The 18,219-nt window shown below is 37.7% G+C and overlaps 1 protein-coding gene across 5 annotated transcripts in view; it reads left to right on the plus strand.

Moving 5' to 3' along the window:
* STK3 (serine/threonine kinase 3) overlaps positions 1–18,219 on the plus strand; it is a 221,666-nt gene that overhangs the window by 146,317 nt on the left and 57,130 nt on the right. For all 5 annotated transcript variants that reach the window (XM_059672133.1, XM_059672130.1, XM_059672135.1 and 2 more), the window contains 2 exons: positions 1,061–1,253; positions 17,170–17,345. In XM_059672133.1, the coding sequence (XP_059528116.1) occupies positions 1,061–1,253; positions 17,170–17,345 (369 nt within the window). The remainder of the gene's footprint in view (positions 1–1,060; positions 1,254–17,169; positions 17,346–18,219) is intronic.

Below are 18,219 nucleotides of genomic sequence, written 5' to 3' on the forward strand. Positions count from 1 at the left end.
AATTATTAAAGGTCCCTGATTTTATAATTCTTTGAAAAAGTAAATATATAATGTTTCCTGTATAATGGGATACTGAATGAAACACTTGAGTAAAGTCAGAAGTACTGTAAGGCATTCTTATCTATATGATACTTATGTTTATAAAGGATTTTACACAGTTACAATATGAGATCATAAATTTAAATGTAAAAATGTGTAATGCAGATTATAAATTCTACAGAAGATTGGAAAAGAGGGTAATTAGTAAAGACTGAATTAGCCATGAAGGTAATACATACTTGATCTGGGACTAGGTATGATTTAGTTACAATGAATAGAGAAGAAAGAGAATTCTGGGTAGAGAAGGAGGCATGAGCAGATAGGGAGACAGAATGAGCACAGCATGATAGGAGTTTTTGGCAGCTAGGGACTCAGGTTGAACTTTGGGAAAATAGGACTCATAGTGAGAGAAAGTAGAATAGAAGTTACCAGGTATTGGGGGAAGGGCAGACTGGGGAGTTATTTTTTTAAAGGGTACAGAATTTCTCTTTGGTATGATGAAAAAGTTCTGGGTGTAGTGAAATTGGTGTAGGTGATGATTTCACAACACTATGAATGTACTCATTGTCACAGAACTATATACTGAAAAATGATTAAAATGTTAAATTTTATGTTATGTATATTTATCACAATTTTTTAAAAAGCTTACTGCCTTTGTATAAGGTTATAAATTTTATTATAGCTGTTATAATAAGTGTCAACATGTTGTCTTTAATGTGCTCTTTAATTTATTTTGTCACTATATTCTTTGCTATGCATTTGTTGATAATTTACATACTTCGACCCTTATTTTAAAAATAGCTAGCAGCCTTCTATTTCATCAGTTTCTATTGAGATAGCTTTAATTACCTAAAGCTTTAGGTTCTTTTGGATAACTTTGACTCTTAAGATAACATTTGTATGTGTATCCTTACATTAAAATTAGTAGTAATAGTATTTTTCATGATTGAAAATATGTTGAGAATTAAGAAATCCAGCTGTGTTGGAAAAGCCTTCCTTCACTGCAATGTTTTCCTTGCAGGATGAAGATGAGCTGGACTCCCACACCATGGTGAAGACCAGCTCGGAAAGTGTGGGCACCATGAGGGCCACAAGCACCATGAGCGAAGGGGCCCAGACCATGATTGAGCATAACAGCACGATGTTAGAGTCTGACCTGGGGACCATGGTGATAAACAGTGAGGACGAAGAAGAAGAAGATGGAACTATGAAAAGTATGTGGCTTTTTTTCCATTGAATATCAATTTTCTATTTTGAAAGTATATGTCCATAGAAACCAGGATAGTTCTGTATTACTTTTTATAGCCAGCGTGGAAATTTTTGTTTCTTTGCTTTATTTAACACTAGTAAATTTTAAAAATAATTTTTTAAGCTAGCAGAAAGCAGCACATCTCTAGTTTGGGATTATGGAACTTTTTTGTTGAAGAATGCTTACCCATAACATAATTTAATTTGTATAAAAGATAGTGTTTTTATTTACTTTTCCAATAAGAAAAAAGTGAATCAAAAATTCTGTTCCAATAAATACAACCTAATATTATTTCCTGTTGCCTAAATGATCAGTTAAACTGCACAGTGGCACAGGGGTGCAAGTTAGAGGAAATAGGGCCAATGTGGGACAAAAAGAAACATTAGAAATAAGGCTCAAGCAACAGGGATATTCATGCATGAAATTCAGTTCAGTGCATATTTACTACTGCTTGTCATGTGTGAGGCACGGTGCCAGGAGTGCTGCGGGGGCTAAAATGACGATGAAGACATTCTCTCTGATGTCTGTTACTTCCAGAGTGGTGAAGACAAAGTCTCACAGACTAGCACTTCTTTATATTTATGTGTGTGTGTGTGTGTGTGTGTGTGTGTGTGTGTGTGTGTGTATTTGCCATATAGTTAACCATGGGAGGCGAGGGGTAATGAATTTTCTATATCCCACAACTGGTGGGTCTTCTGAGACTTTGCTCTGGAAAGCAGCCTAAGACTTGGGTTTCCTGAAATTCCTAGCCAGGCTTCTGACTAGGAGAGGCTTTCTGCACCCCTAACATGCTTACCCAGCTGCACTGGATGGTCTTGTGGCCTCCAAAGCCAGCTAGTGTTGTGGTACAAGTCCTGTGCCCTGTAGATCAAGAAGACTTTATGAGATATTTTATGTCATTTTTCTACACGCTGATACAGGTTTTTAGTTAGACCTTCTAACTTTTAGCAGACATTTAGATGGTCACTGAGTGCTTTCTTGTATCTCTAGTGAGCTACTGAGCTCCCTTTGAAACTGCATAAACAACTTTTCCATGCAGTCATATAGCTGGTCATCAGCATATAAAAGTTATTAAAAAAACATAAATCTTTATGGAATCTAATTCATGTTAGAATGTTATGTTTCAAGGAAGAGATATGTGATGACAATTTATCAGACATTAAATTACATCACAGATTTCCATATATTTTGTGTAGTGACTTTTAGCTTTGATAGCCACAGAAATAATTCACTAGATGTTATAATTTTATATCCTAAGTATGATTTTTTTGAAAATCATATTGAAATTTGATTTCAATATGTTCATGTTTATATGATCATATTATTGAGATCTTATTGAAAGCCCACATTTAAGTTGATCAGATAGTGATTTATATAGTTGCAGTTGTTTTATGTACTTCTGCAAATTTAAACCCTATGAGTCAGCTGTGAGTGTATTTTAAGTTTTTCCAATTTAGACATTATTCTGTAATGTTCCCCAAAATCCATTAACGTGACCCCCAGGGCTGTCATACTGTAGTATAGCAGCAGTGAAAAAGGTGAAGAAGTTACTGAGGCTGAACTTTTCCTGAAACCACATCATTACTTTTTGTTTTTCCTTAGGATCTAAATCTTTTTTAAAACTTCTTAGATTCATTGGTACGAGCTCTCAGGTTATGTCCACAGTCAAAGCCTCATTTGCTAATGTCTCCTTAGTGTTGTTGCTCCCTAAAAAGATCATAGCAGTGCCCTGGCCAGGTGGCTGAGCTGGTTGGAGCTTAGTCTTGTATACCAAAAAAGGCTACGGGTTCAATTCCCAGTTGGGGCACATGGCATATGAAATTACAAACCTGTTTTCCTTCTGGAAAAGTGTGTTGATTTGACTCTAGGAAGCAAAATTATTAAAAGATCTTTTGAAGGAAAGTGGGCAAAAGTGACAAAAAAATTTTAGAATTTGATGTTTTTTTAAAAAATGGAATGGGAGTGCACTTTCCCTTCCCACTGAGGAGTCTCCTGACTGAGCTGAAACACCAAAGGTGTCTCCCCAGAGCAGAGTGGAGCAGACGCATAGTGCTGAGCAGACCTTTGCAGAGCAGAGCTGTCACGCTGGAGAGGGTCCTGCCCCCAGGGCCTCCTGGCCCCAGGGCCGCTCTATAGTCATGCTGTTTTCACCACCTTGCTGTATCCCTGCGTAAAGTTTCCTTCACCACACCCGAACTTGCGGATTCTTGTTGGTGTTGAATTGGTGCCAATGACCATCGGTTGATAAATCTAAAAAATGTACTTTTATAAAACCAATAGCTAACACAATAAAATATTAATATCTTTCCTTCTAAAACAAATGGCATGAACCTGGGGGCATGTCCCAAGAAGAGCTCTCCAAATCTGTTTTTAGCAGTGACAGCATTACTTCTGCACTCCCCTACCATTCTTCCCATTCACATCTCTCTCAGGCCGCCTCATTATCCATCTATGGGCAGGATTCAGCTGGGTAACCAAGATCTTTCACAGTCTGGCAACAGCAAGTGTTTACACAGAGATCTCTACGTTATCCAGATTGGTGAGTGTCAGGGAGAATTATGATTGGTTAACAGTGGGTATAAGTAGATTGATTGTCTTTAAGTAAATCAACATTTAAGAGTTTTTGTCCTGAAAGAGAGTAGATTAGGCTCAGGTCAAGGAATCCATAGTCATCAAATTGATGAGATAGTAGAGGTTATTTCTTTGTGGGTGACTCTGGGAAAGCAGTCATTTCAGCAAAGAGAAGACCGGGGCCTTTTACCCTGTTCAGCTCAGATCTACGCAGCTCTGTCTCTGTGGTATAGTTTCTGGTCTCAGAGAGTGGGGCTGGATTGGGAGCTGCAGTTGCGCTGAGAGGACTATCTTTGGTTGGTTTCAGATGAAGCGCCACACTCTCCAGTAAGGTTACAAGCTAGTTTCACTCTCTTCCTTCTATCCTTACCGCCTCTACCCTATTGGTCTTCTTTTCTCCCTCTCTGGCAAATGTGACCATGGACCAATCTATTTGTCCATCTTCTGTGCATCTTCACTGTGGCTGCTGAGTGCCCATGTAGACATTCTCACATGTATACAGATGGCGACCACCAGTTCTTGGCCTTCACTCACCCCCATTTGGGCCCTCAGAATGTTCCTGTAGGCCGATGTCTCTCTGCTCAGCTCTTTCCCATGCTACACAGTGGCTATTTTAGACCTTCACTAAATCTCTCCCTGCCACCTCTCCTCGCAGTTTCAGTAGATTACCTTGCTTCCTACTTACAGGAAAAACTGAAATGTTATCACGTGAGAGTTAGAGAAGCTGTGCAGGTGTTTCAAACATGGACTTTGGCGTAAGATAGGAAAATTAGTCGTTCTTAACCTCTCTTTTTCTTCACCCCATCATTGAATCAACATCAAGCCTCATGCTTCCTAATTGATCCCCTACCTCCAGTCTTAGTCCCCTACCCTATACAGATCTCATCATTTCTTTTTTGCTTTTGGCCCTCTGGTGACTCCCCATTGCTCTTAGTGTAGAGCCCAACATGGGTTAAAAGGCAGTATATTCTCTGCTGTCTGTTTACCTTTCTGTTCTCAGGTCTCACTATTCTTCTTCTAGCTCCTCAGCTCTTAAAATGCTCATCCTTACCTTTGGGATTTTATGTGCCCAAATCCCTCTATTTTGCGCTGCCCAGTACCTCCCTTTGTTTAGATTCCTGCTTCCTTGGCTAATTCTCAGGCTCAGTTAACACATTGAGTGCCCTGTCAGTCACCGGTGACTGACACTATACTTCCCGTACAGAAGACAAAACAGGCTGGCGCTTAACGTGTTAAGAGGTTTGCTTCCTCTACTGACCCAGGTTAGGGATGGGTGCCCCTCCCATAGGCAACCATCTTACTTCATGCTTTTACTCTGAATAGCAATTGTCACACTGTATTATAATTCCCTATTTCTGTATGGTTATCTGTTTATTCCCCACTGTATTCCCAGTGCTTAGTACAATACCTAGCACAGTAGTAAGAGTTCATTAAATATTTTCTGAACAAATGATGCGGTGTAGTGGAAAGAGCCAGGGATTTAAAGTCAGACCACTTTTAATTGTGTGTGACTTAATGTTTTCTCAGGTTCAGTGATGTATATTTGTCTGCGTATGTAAGTGTGGATTAATTTAGGTAAATACATTTAGCACCTAGCAGCGTGCTTTAAATACAGCAGGTTAATAAGGATTAATCTTTACCTGATACCCTGTCAGTTTGTCCTTCCAACAACTTGGAAAACTGGAGCATCTAGAGAGCCAGCCCTGCTTCCCACACAGCCAGGGAGGCCTGCTCTTCCTGGGACTGGAGACCCGAGCCAGTGAACAGCTCTGTTCTTTTCCCAAGGCAAACCCTTGCTCCAACCTTTCCCTGCCTCCTGCAACACCTTGCTCTTTGTTCAGTCAGATAGCCAGAGGGGACTCTAGAGACATTGGTGATCTCTAGAATGAACAGATTAGCACAAGCATAAATATGAACGATTTGAATGGCATGGTAAAGACACTCAGCTGATCTGACATCTCCCGAAATGCTCAGTCGTGTGTATTGTGATAAGTTGCAGGTGAGAGAACTATTATATCTCACTGTTTGTGAAATTTGATATCTCTGAGAAAATGGGTAAAGTGTCATGGAAGCATGAAAGAGTAATTTAAATTTTATTTTACTTTTTTTTTAGAAAAGAGAAAAAGATGAATTTCTCAAATTACAACTGTCTGTAAATGAGCATCTAGTGTGGGCCAAACATTATTTTCAGGACTTTCCATACATTGTTTTATTGACTCCTCACAAGGACCCTGTAAAGTAGGATTGTCACTACCACTCACCACTGAGGAAATTGAGACTTGGGAATGATAAATGACTTGTTCAGGGCTTCATAGCAAGTCAGTGGTGGAACAAGAACATCTGTGAGTTCTTTAGGAAAAAAGACCTGGATCATTATGAGCTGACTTAGTTTCGTGGAAACAAATCAGATCAGAGTAATATAATTGCCTTTTTTTGACAGCATCACTAAACTTGTACATTAGAGAAAATGTAGGGTTTGAACTTCGTGTTTTAGGATTTTGGAAAAGTATTTGACAAGGTATTTGATGATATCCTTGTGGACACTCTGTAATATGACCTAGTTGGTGGTTCTGAGGGTTGAACGGTTATACCCAAATGGGCTTGTGTCAGTCAGGGATTATTGGAGGAAACAGAAACTACTCTAGGTATTTTAAACATACAGATTTAAGTCAGAAGTGTGGACATTCATAAATCAATGGAGAGATTGGAGGCAGTTGGAGGCTAGGGCTGTGTAAGCTAGGCCTCCAGGAGTCCAAAGTGACCATCAATGCAGCTACTACTGGTACGATCAGGACAATGAATCCAGAGGCTACCATTGGCACTGCTGAGGTCAGTAAACCAGAATGCTCTCACTCCCTGTGGCTGTGCAGGGATTAGAGAGCTACTACTGCCAAGGCAGCCACCCCTTAGCACTTGGGAGGCTGGTGACTGGATGCTGGAATGCTGCTGTTAATAAAAAAAAACACCACGTCTTCATAGCTGTGTGTGGCAGAGGAAATAACTGAGGCAGCAGCCTCATGGCCTCTGCCTCCTTTCTCGCTTTCCTGGTTGTGGAAAAAGTGTACTTATCCAGGGTAAGGTGCAAGGAGTTCTGGGAAATGCAGTGCTGAGATTCCCGGCCTCTACAAGAAGGCTTGCCAGAGACAGTGGCACAGTGTTAAGTAATAAATTGTCAACCAGAAGAGTTCTCACTGTGTGCTGTAGGGGTCAGGCCTCCACCCTGACTGGGTCAGCATTTTTTATAGAAACTTGATGAAGCTATAGACTGAAAGCCCATTAGAACTGCAAGTGACATGAAGTGGAGCAGAATGAAAATAGCTTCTGAAATGAAATCAGGATCTGAAGAGATCTCCACAGGCTGGAGCAGTGAACTTGATTTATAAGATAAACCCTGGTTTTGGATCCATGAACTCACCTCACAAATGCACACCATAGCAGTAGCCCCTCAGAGATGCTGGCTCTAGACCAGAGCAAGACCTTGGCATCTCTTCATAAAAAAAAAAAAAAAAAAAAAATCAAAACAACTCTGTAAGTAGTTCTGAGGTGGAGCTAGGACTGATAACCACTTTTTAGAACAAGGAAATAAGCAACTTTCCTCAGTGCCTAGAACTCACCTGGAGTTATAGAAAGGATGGAAACAGTGGAGCACAGTTAGCAGAGGGCAAGCTGGCTGGTGCACAGGTGGAGACCATGTATTATTAAGAATGGGTGGAGGAATAACTGGTCATGTTTAGGTTTTATATTTTTTACTTATATTAACCTTTCGTAACCGTGTTTAGCAATGATTAGATATTGGGTTAAATAATTTTGATGGAATACATATTTTAAAATATCTTCTTTGTATATGCCTATAACTGATTTTTTTTAATATCACAGTTTATTGTTTCATTTTGGACAGTTTCACTTAATTAGTAATAGAAGGCAAATTAAGATCTGCTTTAGATTTTTAGGAATTTATTCTGGAAATAGATTCTAGGTTGATTTAAAAGGGTTTAGGAGAAATGAGCAAGAAGGGAAGACTACCCATTAGGTGTCCCTGCTCCTTAGTTCATCTAATGTCCCTGGACAAAATTGTAAGTACAAGACCATTTGTTCTGAACAACATCTTTCATGTCCCATTCTGTGCTTAGTAACATCTCTCCCTGCTCTGGGTCAGTCCTTTTCCCCCTCCTTTCTCCCAAAATCTATTTCAGAAAAGGATCCGATATGCAGATGTAAAGTGCTTAATAATGTTTAATGTTCACGAAATATTTACATTTTTTCCAAAAGTTATAAACCTTTGAGCCAAAGAAGTAAATCATTAAGGATAGAACTTGAAATGCCAAGAAACAACCAGGAGAGCTGGGTGTGTGGGGGCATCACTGTCCTATTTCTCCAGAGCTCTTACTATTCTTTCATGAAAAACTGTTGTGTGTGTGTTTGATGTTAATCTTGCCCACAGCACAGCAGTAAAGGTGAGAACAGTAAACTACAGGTCTTACTTGCAGCTGGGTACAAATAGCCATAGTATTACTGGGCAGTTAGAAACCCTTCATTTCCTCTACAGAGGTATGATGTGTGGCCACAGTGGTTCGGAGTCACTTGTGGGTACTGAATATGGTCTGTGCCTCCGTGTTCTCTTGTCTGTGGAATGTTTAATGATGTTTTGACCCATCTCGGGCCTGTAAGTGTAGATATTTTGGTCTGAGGATACCTAGCACAGAGCATGAAAAGTATATAAATTTTAGTCTTCCTTGTATAAATGAAAATTTGTCTTTCTTGTAAAGACCTCTGAAGAAAGGGTTTCCAAAGACACACAGTTGCTGTTATAATGCTCATTACTTGTACAGGAAATCATTCCTTTTATTTAACTAAAATCCTTGGGCTTAAATTTGTCTGTTTCCCTTTATTCTACTCTCATTGGAAATGGAAAACAGCTGGTCACTATTTTCTGTTCAAGAACCCTTCGGATATACTTGGATACTTGTTAAATTATATACTGAGACTTTTCCCGGCTGAACAATTTCAGTCCCTTTAACCTTTGGACAGGTGTTATTTCCTAAGCTTTTAATCTTCTTTATGAATAGCCTCTGGATCTTCTCCACATTGTCTGTGTCCTCCTTTGTACAGTCTAAGAAGTTAAGAAAAAGCTGATGTCAGTAGCTTCTGTATTAACATTCTATTTTTTTATATATGTGTGTGTGTGTGTATATACGTATATGTGTGTATATATATACACACACACACACACACACACACACATATACACATACACATACATTTGAGTTATTCTCTTGGCAACAAATTAAAAGACAAATTTCCAAGATCGTTAATCAGATGGATCACCCACATCTTAAAATATATTTTTTTAAAATATATTTTATTGATTTTTTACAGAGAAGAAGGGAGAGAGATAGAGAGTTAGAAACATCGATGAGAGAGAAACATCGATCAGCTGCCTCCTGCACACCTCCCACTGGGGATGTGCCCGCAACCCAGGTACATGCCCTTGACCGGAATTGAACCTGGGACCCTTCAGTCCGCAGGCCGACGCTCTATCCACTGAGCCAAACCGGTTTCGGCATTAAAATATTTTTAGTAGAACAAATTAGATAATATTCATAAATCCCTTTGATGTCTAAATATATTATGCTAAAGTTACGATTAATTGTTATTTCATTCCCTACACTTGACTGACTTTGTCATAAGCATGCTAAGAAATTAAAAATTAAATTATATTTTGTTAAAGTATTTTAAAAATTCCTTTATATATTTGAATTTCGATGAAGACTTTTCACCTGTTTAGAAGATATTCAGATTAAGAAAGTTAATGAATAATTGTAGGTGGACTGGCATATTTTCTAAAAGCATTAGATTCACACAATTTAGTCTTTCTTGTATATGTTTTGGGAATGCGTGAAGGAAGGGAAAACGCTTTTTTTTTGCATGGTGTTTATTTTATTTTAATTTTTTTTTGCTAATGGGTTTTTAGTTCCACAACAAGTGGTTGAAAGAATTAGGGACAAAATTGAGAAACAAGGTAATTTTGAACATTATATTTATTATTAAAATAAAAATATTTTTTATAAGTAGGGTCAGAATTCAGCTGCAGCTGGAGAAATTGATGTCAGTTTTTGTGGTTATTCTTTCTCTGTTAAAAAAAAAAAAGTATTAGCCATAGCAACCACAATCATATATGACAGTGGTTGCTATCTTGAGATATCCTGCTTCACTCTCCTGTCGAAAAGCCTGTTTCTTCTTTTTTTTCCTTTTTAAAAAAGTAAATTTTAAGTCAGAAACATCCTCTCTGTCCTACTCCTATGAACATGCATCCATCTCCCTGAAGACTTGACTGCACAATGTGGGCATGTGCTGAATATTGTGTTGTTAAATATTACTGCACAATTACAACTGCCTCCTCCCATTAACTTTCCAAACAAATGTTACCTACTTTCCTCTTTTGAAATAAAAAAAAATGTTTTTTATGTTCTTCGTGTATAGCAAAGATATACTCTAAAATTTAATACTCAGTTTTAAATTAAATAATGGAAAATATTTGGAGGTACAAGCCCATACATTTGAATAAAAAATTAGGTGTTGGCATATCTTGTTCTAAATCATCCAAAAAGAAAAATCTAATGTAATAGGCTGCTACCTTTTGTTTAAGTTGATTTTCACACTTTTGTTATTTTTAAATAATAAAATGTTTATTTCTAACCTAGGAATGGCTTATTTTCCAAGTTTTTTTTTTTTTACTATAGAACCCAACAGGCATTTTACCGTAAGTTTTTAGGTCAGCCTGTAAAAGACTCTTAAAACCGTAATAAATCTGAAATATACACACACACACACACACACACACACACACACACACACACACATATATACTAGAGGCCCAGTGCACAAAATCCGTGCACGGGTAGGGTCCCTAGCAGCTGCCGGCTGCCGGCCGGGGTCTCCCTTCCCCCGGGCTGCCTTCAGCCGCCGGCCAGGGCAAGCCAGCTCCGCTTCCAGGTCAAATTCCTGGTAAAAACTCCTGGTTGAGGGAACAATTTGCATATTAGGCTTTTATTATATAGGGTAAAGCCTAAGCGACTGAATGACCAAATGACCTGTCAATCAGTTGCTATGACACACACTGACCACCAGGGGGCAGATGCTCAATGCAGGAGCTTCCCCCTGGTGGTCAGTGTGCTCCAACAGCCAAACTCCCACACAGCCTCTTGCTCCAGCTGGCCAACCTCTCACGGCCCCTCCCCCTGGCCAGCCAACCTCCTGCTGCCCCTCTCCCTGGTCAGCTACTCCCCCCCCCCCCCGCCCACCCCCCTTAATAGGCCTCGATCACCAGCCAGGCCAAGGGACCCCACTCATGCACAAATTTGTGCACTGGGCCTCTAGTGTAATAATAATTAAACTATTATATAACAATGGAGTTCAAGTTTCAGATTGGGTTATTCCTGTAGCAAAACTGAAGATTGCTGCTCCTACCCATTCCTGCATCCTCCACTTGGGAGTAAAAATTTTTCAATTGGGGATGAATTTAGCTATCTGTACCAGAAAATCCAAATAACAGTGGTTAAACAGATTTCCCATTTAACAAGAAATCCAACAGCAGAGTGTCCTGCATTGGTAGAGTGATTTCATAATGTCAGAAATCCTTTTTTTTCACATCATCTTTAGGGCATTATTCTCATTGTCATCCTGATTGCAGAATAACTGCCAGATGTTCAGCCATTAAATCTGCATTCCAGGCAAGAGGAAAGAGCAAGAAGAAATGGCTGGTACCTATGTCAAGAAAATAGAGCTTCCCTGGAAACCCTCATCTCATAGGCCCCAATCCTGATACAGGGCCACTCTTCCCTACAAAGAAACACCTGTCACCTCAAGGGAGGGAGGGCCTGTGGAGGATATGTAGGCTTTTACTTTGAGACACTAGGACACTAATGGTGGCTCGTATGCCCTGGGCAGCTCCTGATGGGGGTAGGGTTGGGAGCAGCACAGGACTGTTGGGGGTGCAAGAGTAGATTCCTGGGATAAAATTCCTTAGCAATTTACTTTTCGCTTTAGTCAGTCCAGGGATTGGTTTGCCTCTTCCCTTTCTGTTGCCACTACTTACTTCCGTTTGAACTTTAGTATCTCTGACTCATTGCAGAGAATACTATTTTCAGTCTTTTCCTTACTCTCCCTGTCTTTCAAGGAAGTACCTACTCAGCCCGTCTTACTTTTTGTTGTAAGGATTTTTATAAAATATTAAAGCTTTTCCCCATTTTATTCTCTGTAGTGGAAAAGTAACTTGAGATTTTATTTCTTTCCTTCTCCTTTTCTGTGCATGCTGCTGCTCTTGAAATATAAGCCATATTAGAGTTGCTGCTCTATATAGAGTTGCTGTTCGTTTCCAGTAGGAAAACATTAGTCTTCCATTTTCTCAGATACAGGGTCTGAATTAAGTTATTGGTAAATCAAAAGACCCCTGTTTCATTATAGCACCATGGTTATTAGTAAAGATTCGGGGCGAAGCGTTCCCTATCCCCTGGTTGAGGAGAAAACAAAGAAGACTATAAATGGAGTCTGTAGTGCTGACTGGAGGGAGAGGTCATAAGAGTAGTGCAGGCCTGGCCGGGTAAGGGGGTGGGGGAGGAAGATTTGGGAAGGGGCAGTGGTCAAGGGACTGCTGTTTTCTTCAATGGAGTAGTAGTGCCAAAATGTGCTTTTGGTTATTTTGTTTTTACCAAAGCACCTACATAAGCTAAATTTATTTTTTAAAGAATACTATATAGAAATTTGCTTCAATAAAACATTTTCTATACTTTTGTCAAATGCAGTTGATAATGGTGAAATTTATGGGTTTCTTTCACAAGAGTTATTTCCCAAAGAAACCTTTTATACTCTCCTCTCTGGTTTTGAGTTTACTATATAAACATTGATAACCCTCGTTGTTCTAAATGTTAAAATTTTTAATTACTTTTAAAAATATGTTTTTATTGATTTCAAAGAGGAAGGGAGAGGGAGGAGAGAGAGATAGAAACATCAATGATGAGAGAGAATCATTGATTGGCTGCTTCCTGCACGCCCCCTACTGGGGAGTGAGCCCACAACCCAGGCATGTGCCCTTGACCGGAATTGAACCCAGTACCCTTTAGTCTGCAGGCTGACACTCTATCCACTGAGCCAGACCAGCTAGGGCAATGTTAAAATTTTTAGATTTCTTTATACATGTGACCCATCTTAAGACTAGCTGATTAAAATAAGAACTTACAACCCAAATAAATATGCAATTTTATTACAAAATTACTCTTTAAAAAAAGAATAACAAGCAAAGGCTTCCTTTAAGGGATTATCTCCCCCCTCTCTCTCCATGATTTGATTTGCTCAGTTATTTCATAGAAAATCTATTGAGCTACACTTAAAATATTTTATTATTTATTTTCATTAAAAGGTCAGAGGTGGAGACTAATTGAGGTTAAATTCCTGGACTCTGTTATGGAATAAAAGGTTGCTATAAGAACTAAATTTAAATTCTGAAGATAAAAATCTCTTGTAATGATGAAGCCCAGAGACATATCAGGGTTCTTAAAATCTGTTGAAAATGTTAATGGAATGTATGTGTCCAGTCCAAATGTCAGTAATGTAACCTTGTCAAATTAATCAGTTCCTTTTTTTTTTTTAAGCAATAGGAGATTTTAGGGAAGAAAGTTAAAGATAAAAGACCAGAAACACAAAATCGTTATGTAATATTTATTGATCATTAAAATATTATACTTTCTCTCCTATATATTGCATTCTTTTGTAACATTACTAGTAAAGTCTGGACTGACAGGGAATCTAAAGGCAGCATTGGCTGATATCTTGTTAAACTCCCTAAGGAGTTCTTTTTTCACGAGTTTTATATGCGTGGGATATGAGAGTGTTCTGAGTTCTGAAGGTTTACTACAAATATTGGTGTCCCATTCTATCCTAATTTTGATGGAATGTATCTTTTCAGAGGGTATCATTTGGGTCCCAGATGTTTTGTAATACTTATTTTTAAGTCTTCTAAAGCCTGAACAGCTCTAATTGAAGAATGAGTCTTCAGAAGAATAGTTGTAGTTTTGGGGTTTTTTTGCTGTTTATTCGCTAATACATGCATAGTCTAAATGTCAGATTTCTTCTGACTCTACTGAGACAGATCATTCTAAAATTTTGAAAGTTATATGATTTTTAAAATTTATTATGCCAATACACAGTTGCTAGTAATGAAATACTAGTAGCCTCCATTAATTCAAAAGTAATGATGTTGAGGCTATTCAGGGTCTTTTTAGTTCCATATAAATTTTTGGAGTATTTGTTCTAGGTCTTGTGTAGGGATTATGTAGCAGTCATGAGAAAAAATAGCAAAGAAGGAGGGATCACAATTCTAGATATCAAATTATACTACAAAGCCATTGTAATAAAAGAAAGCCTGGTACTGGCACAAGGATAAATATATAGATCAATGGAACAGGACAGAGAATCCAGAAGTCAACCCAAGCCATTACACTCAATTAATATTTGACAAAGGAGGCAAGAACATTCAATGGAGTAAAGATAGTTGCTTCAATAAATGGTGTTGGGAAATCAGACAGATACATGCGAAAAAATAATAATAAAACTAGACCACCAACTTACACCATATACAAGAATAAAGTCAAAATGGATAAAAGACTTAAGTGTAAAACTGTAAAAATCCTAGAAGAAACCACAGGCAGCAAAATCTCAGACATCTCTCATAGCAATGTATTTGCCGTTACATCTCTGAGGGCAAGGGAAACAAAGGAGAAAATAAACAAAATAAAAAGCTCTGCACAGCAAAAGAAAAGGGAGCCCACTGTATGGGAAGACATATTTGTCAGTGATACATGTGATAAGGGGTTAATTTCCAAAATGTATAAGGAACTCATACAACTTAACAAAAGGAAGACAAATTATTTAAAAATGGGCAAAGGACCTAAATAGACACTTTTCCAAAGAGGACATACAGACAGCCAAGAGACATATCAAAGTCACTAATCATCAGAGAGATGCAAATTGAAACTAGAGTGAGGTGTCACCTCACACCTGTCAGAATGGTTACCATCAACAAATCAACAAATGACAAGTGCTGGCGAGGATGTGGAGAAAAGAGAACCCTAGTATATTGTTGGTGGGAATGCAGACTGGTGCAGCCATTATGGAAAACGGTTTGGAGTTTCCTCAAAAAATTTAAGAATGGAACTGCCATTTACCTAGTGATCCACTTCTAGGAATATATCCTAAGAATCTCAAAACACCAATCAGAAAGAATCTATGTACCCCTATGTCCATAGCAACACAATTGACAATAGCTAAGATCTGGAAACAGCCCAAGTGCCCATCAGTAGATGAGTGGATAAAAAGCTGTGTTATATTTACACACTGGAATACTATGCAGCTGTAAAAAAAAAAAGGATCTTATTAGCCTCTCCTCATGGTCATTGAGGTTGAACATCTGTGTGTAGTAAGAACTACTCCCTCTTTTATTTTAATTTAAAGAATTCCAGACTTGCTGATTCACCACTTAGAGCAGGTATCAATTCAGTTTCATTCCATATTTCTAAAGAGTGAAGATAAAGATTTTTTAGCATTGTGTTCTTTTGAACAAAATTACTTTAAAAGCCAACACTGTTACTTAGTTGTCATACCAGTAAGTAGTTTTAAGTTGCATTAGTACTATTGCAAATGCATTCTAGATGGAGAGATCATTATTAGCAATATTACATCTGATGTTAGAAGACCATGGAGAGTCTGCATTGTCAATATAGGCAAGTAAGATGATGATGATGAATCTAAAAAACATGTCATATGAAAGGAACTAGGGAAGTTTCACCTGAAAAACAGTCAAGCAAGACAGGAGCCATTACCTGCATTTTCAGATATTTGATGTACTTGTATATAAAAGAGGAATTTACTTGGAACATGAGTGTAAATTATAGAAGGACATATTTCAAGTTCACATTTAAGAAAATACTTCCTGTAACTTAGAGTTGCCAAACATGGTTCTTTGTGGGGGGGTGTGCTACCCATGGCAGGAAATGTTTAAGAAGAAGGTAGATAACTTACCCTCGGGAGAACTGTATAGGAAGTGTCTTTGTGGGAGTGTCTGGGACCTTCTTTTGGAACTCCAGGGCTTTACGGAATCCGGTTTGAAAACCACTGATCAAGACCATACCAGCTAGATTTAAAAATCTAGTTATTCCAAATGTTTATTTTTCACTCTAACCGTTCAGTGTAGAAAATGAGCCATTGGAAAGTTCTAAGCAGAAGGATGACATGGTTTGATTTGCATTTAGAAAGGTCACTGTGTTATCAGTATGAAACTAAAATTAAAACTGCGTGAATCAGTGAGACCAGCATGGAGGTTGCTGCAATGACCAAAGCAAGAAATTATTAGAAGCTAAACTAGGAAGGTAGCAATGTTGGCCAGAGAAAAAAAAGGTTAGGTTTAAACAATAGTATTGAGAAGTAGAATTTAAAAGACTCAGTGATCAGTGTGGTATGGTGGGAAGAAAGGAATCTGGGTTATTTCTCAGCTTAATCACTTCGGGCATTGAATAAATAATGTTGACTTAGTTAGGTGAGCAGCGAGCTGGGAGTGAAAGACCTTGAATGTAGCTTTAGAACTGGTAAGTGCGTGGAAACTACCTCAGATCCAGTTGTCTATTAGTAAGAGTAAGTAGTGGGCAAGTTGGGTGTAGAACTTAGGAGGCAGATCTGGGCTGGAGAAGTAGCGTTGGGGTTCATAGATATAATATGACTGGTGAGGCCATGGGAGTCCAGGAGGAGGTAGGATTAGCCAGAAGGACCATGAGGAAGTGAAGAGGTAAAAGAGGAGCCAGGGTAAGTCCTTATTACTTCTAGTAGCTTGTGGTGCACAATGGCAATAATAATTCAGGTTTAGTTATTTAAATAAAACAGGGTTTTAAAATGTTCTTTCTCTGACAGATTTCAAATACATCTGCAATGATTTTAAACAAAGTTATGGTTAATATCTGCCAAAATTCTGAAATGTTTCCACAATCTAAGAATATCGTGGATAAAACAAAATTTTTTTTAAAAAGGATATTGTGGATCTCTGCCTAATCATTGGTTGAACTTTTATTTCAACCAATGGATATGTTTGTTTTTTTCATTCTCATTTTATTTTACTTTGTTCTTCATTAAATTGACTATGTTGGTCTTAAATATGACCAGTGAAAATCTATTATATGGCTCAGTAAAAAATTATACTTCAATAGAAATCATACTTCTTTAAATGTGAGCACTTATACTCACTCTCTCATGTTATTTGTTTACCTAAGGAAATGCAACTTCACCACAAGTACAAAGACCGTCTTTCATGGACTACTTTGATAAACAGGACTTCAAGAATAAGAGTCATGAAAACTGTAATCAGAACATGCATGAACCCTTCCCTATGTCCAAAAATGTTTTCCCTGATAACTGGAAAGTTCCTCAAGACGGAGACTTCGACTTTGTAAGTACATTTTAATTCTCTCATTTATATTTTCTCCTTCTTTATTTTATTGTCAGATTGTGAACCATAGTATTGCATATGTATAAAATTATATAGACTATAGATTAATATTCAACATATAGTCATAAATGTGAGTAGGGGAATGGTACAGTTGTAGTTTTCTTGTAGAAATGTACTTGCAGAGAAATGTAAATAATTGATTACAGTTAAATAACTCATAGCCCACATTTAGAGAAATATTTAGGACTCTTTAAAATTAAAATGACAACTATTTCAAAAGATGTTTCTAATATTGCAAATATGAGATACTTCTGACAGTAAATTCGGTTTCCAAAACAAGTGATACAACATTTATGACATAGACTTGGAGAAATTTGCTTCAACTTTGAAAGTTAACTGAATTCGTTTCTACTTGAGTAAGTGTTAATTCCAGTTGGTTTGTCAGAAATAATAGCCCTATTTTTTTTTCTAGTTAGCATCTAAACTTAAGTATTAAACTATGTTCTAACACCTCTTTTATTACATTTTCTCTTTGTTTCTTCTGCCCTTTTCCTTTTTATTTCTTTTAAAGAATGCATATAATACAGACAGTTCTAAAGCAACTATTTCCACATCTTGAGAGAGTAATTTCTCATAATGAGTTCTTTATGGAGTAGGTTTTTGCTTTAGCATGTTTTAAGTAGTATGTTACTTTTGGGCATTATTCTGAAATTTTTTTTCCCCACATGAAGTAACTATAATCCTTCACAGCTATATTTATAAGAAATACATTTATTCATAAGTAAATAAAATTTTAGGTGTATGTATGTCTTTAATTTTTTTAAGTAACTTTAAGCCATTTTACTTAGCATGCCTCTAAATATTTTTAATGTTG

Source organism: Myotis daubentonii, chromosome 17 (genome assembly GCF_963259705.1).
Source record: "Myotis daubentonii chromosome 17, mMyoDau2.1, whole genome shotgun sequence".
NCBI lineage: Eukaryota > Metazoa > Chordata > Mammalia > Chiroptera > Vespertilionidae > Myotis > Myotis daubentonii.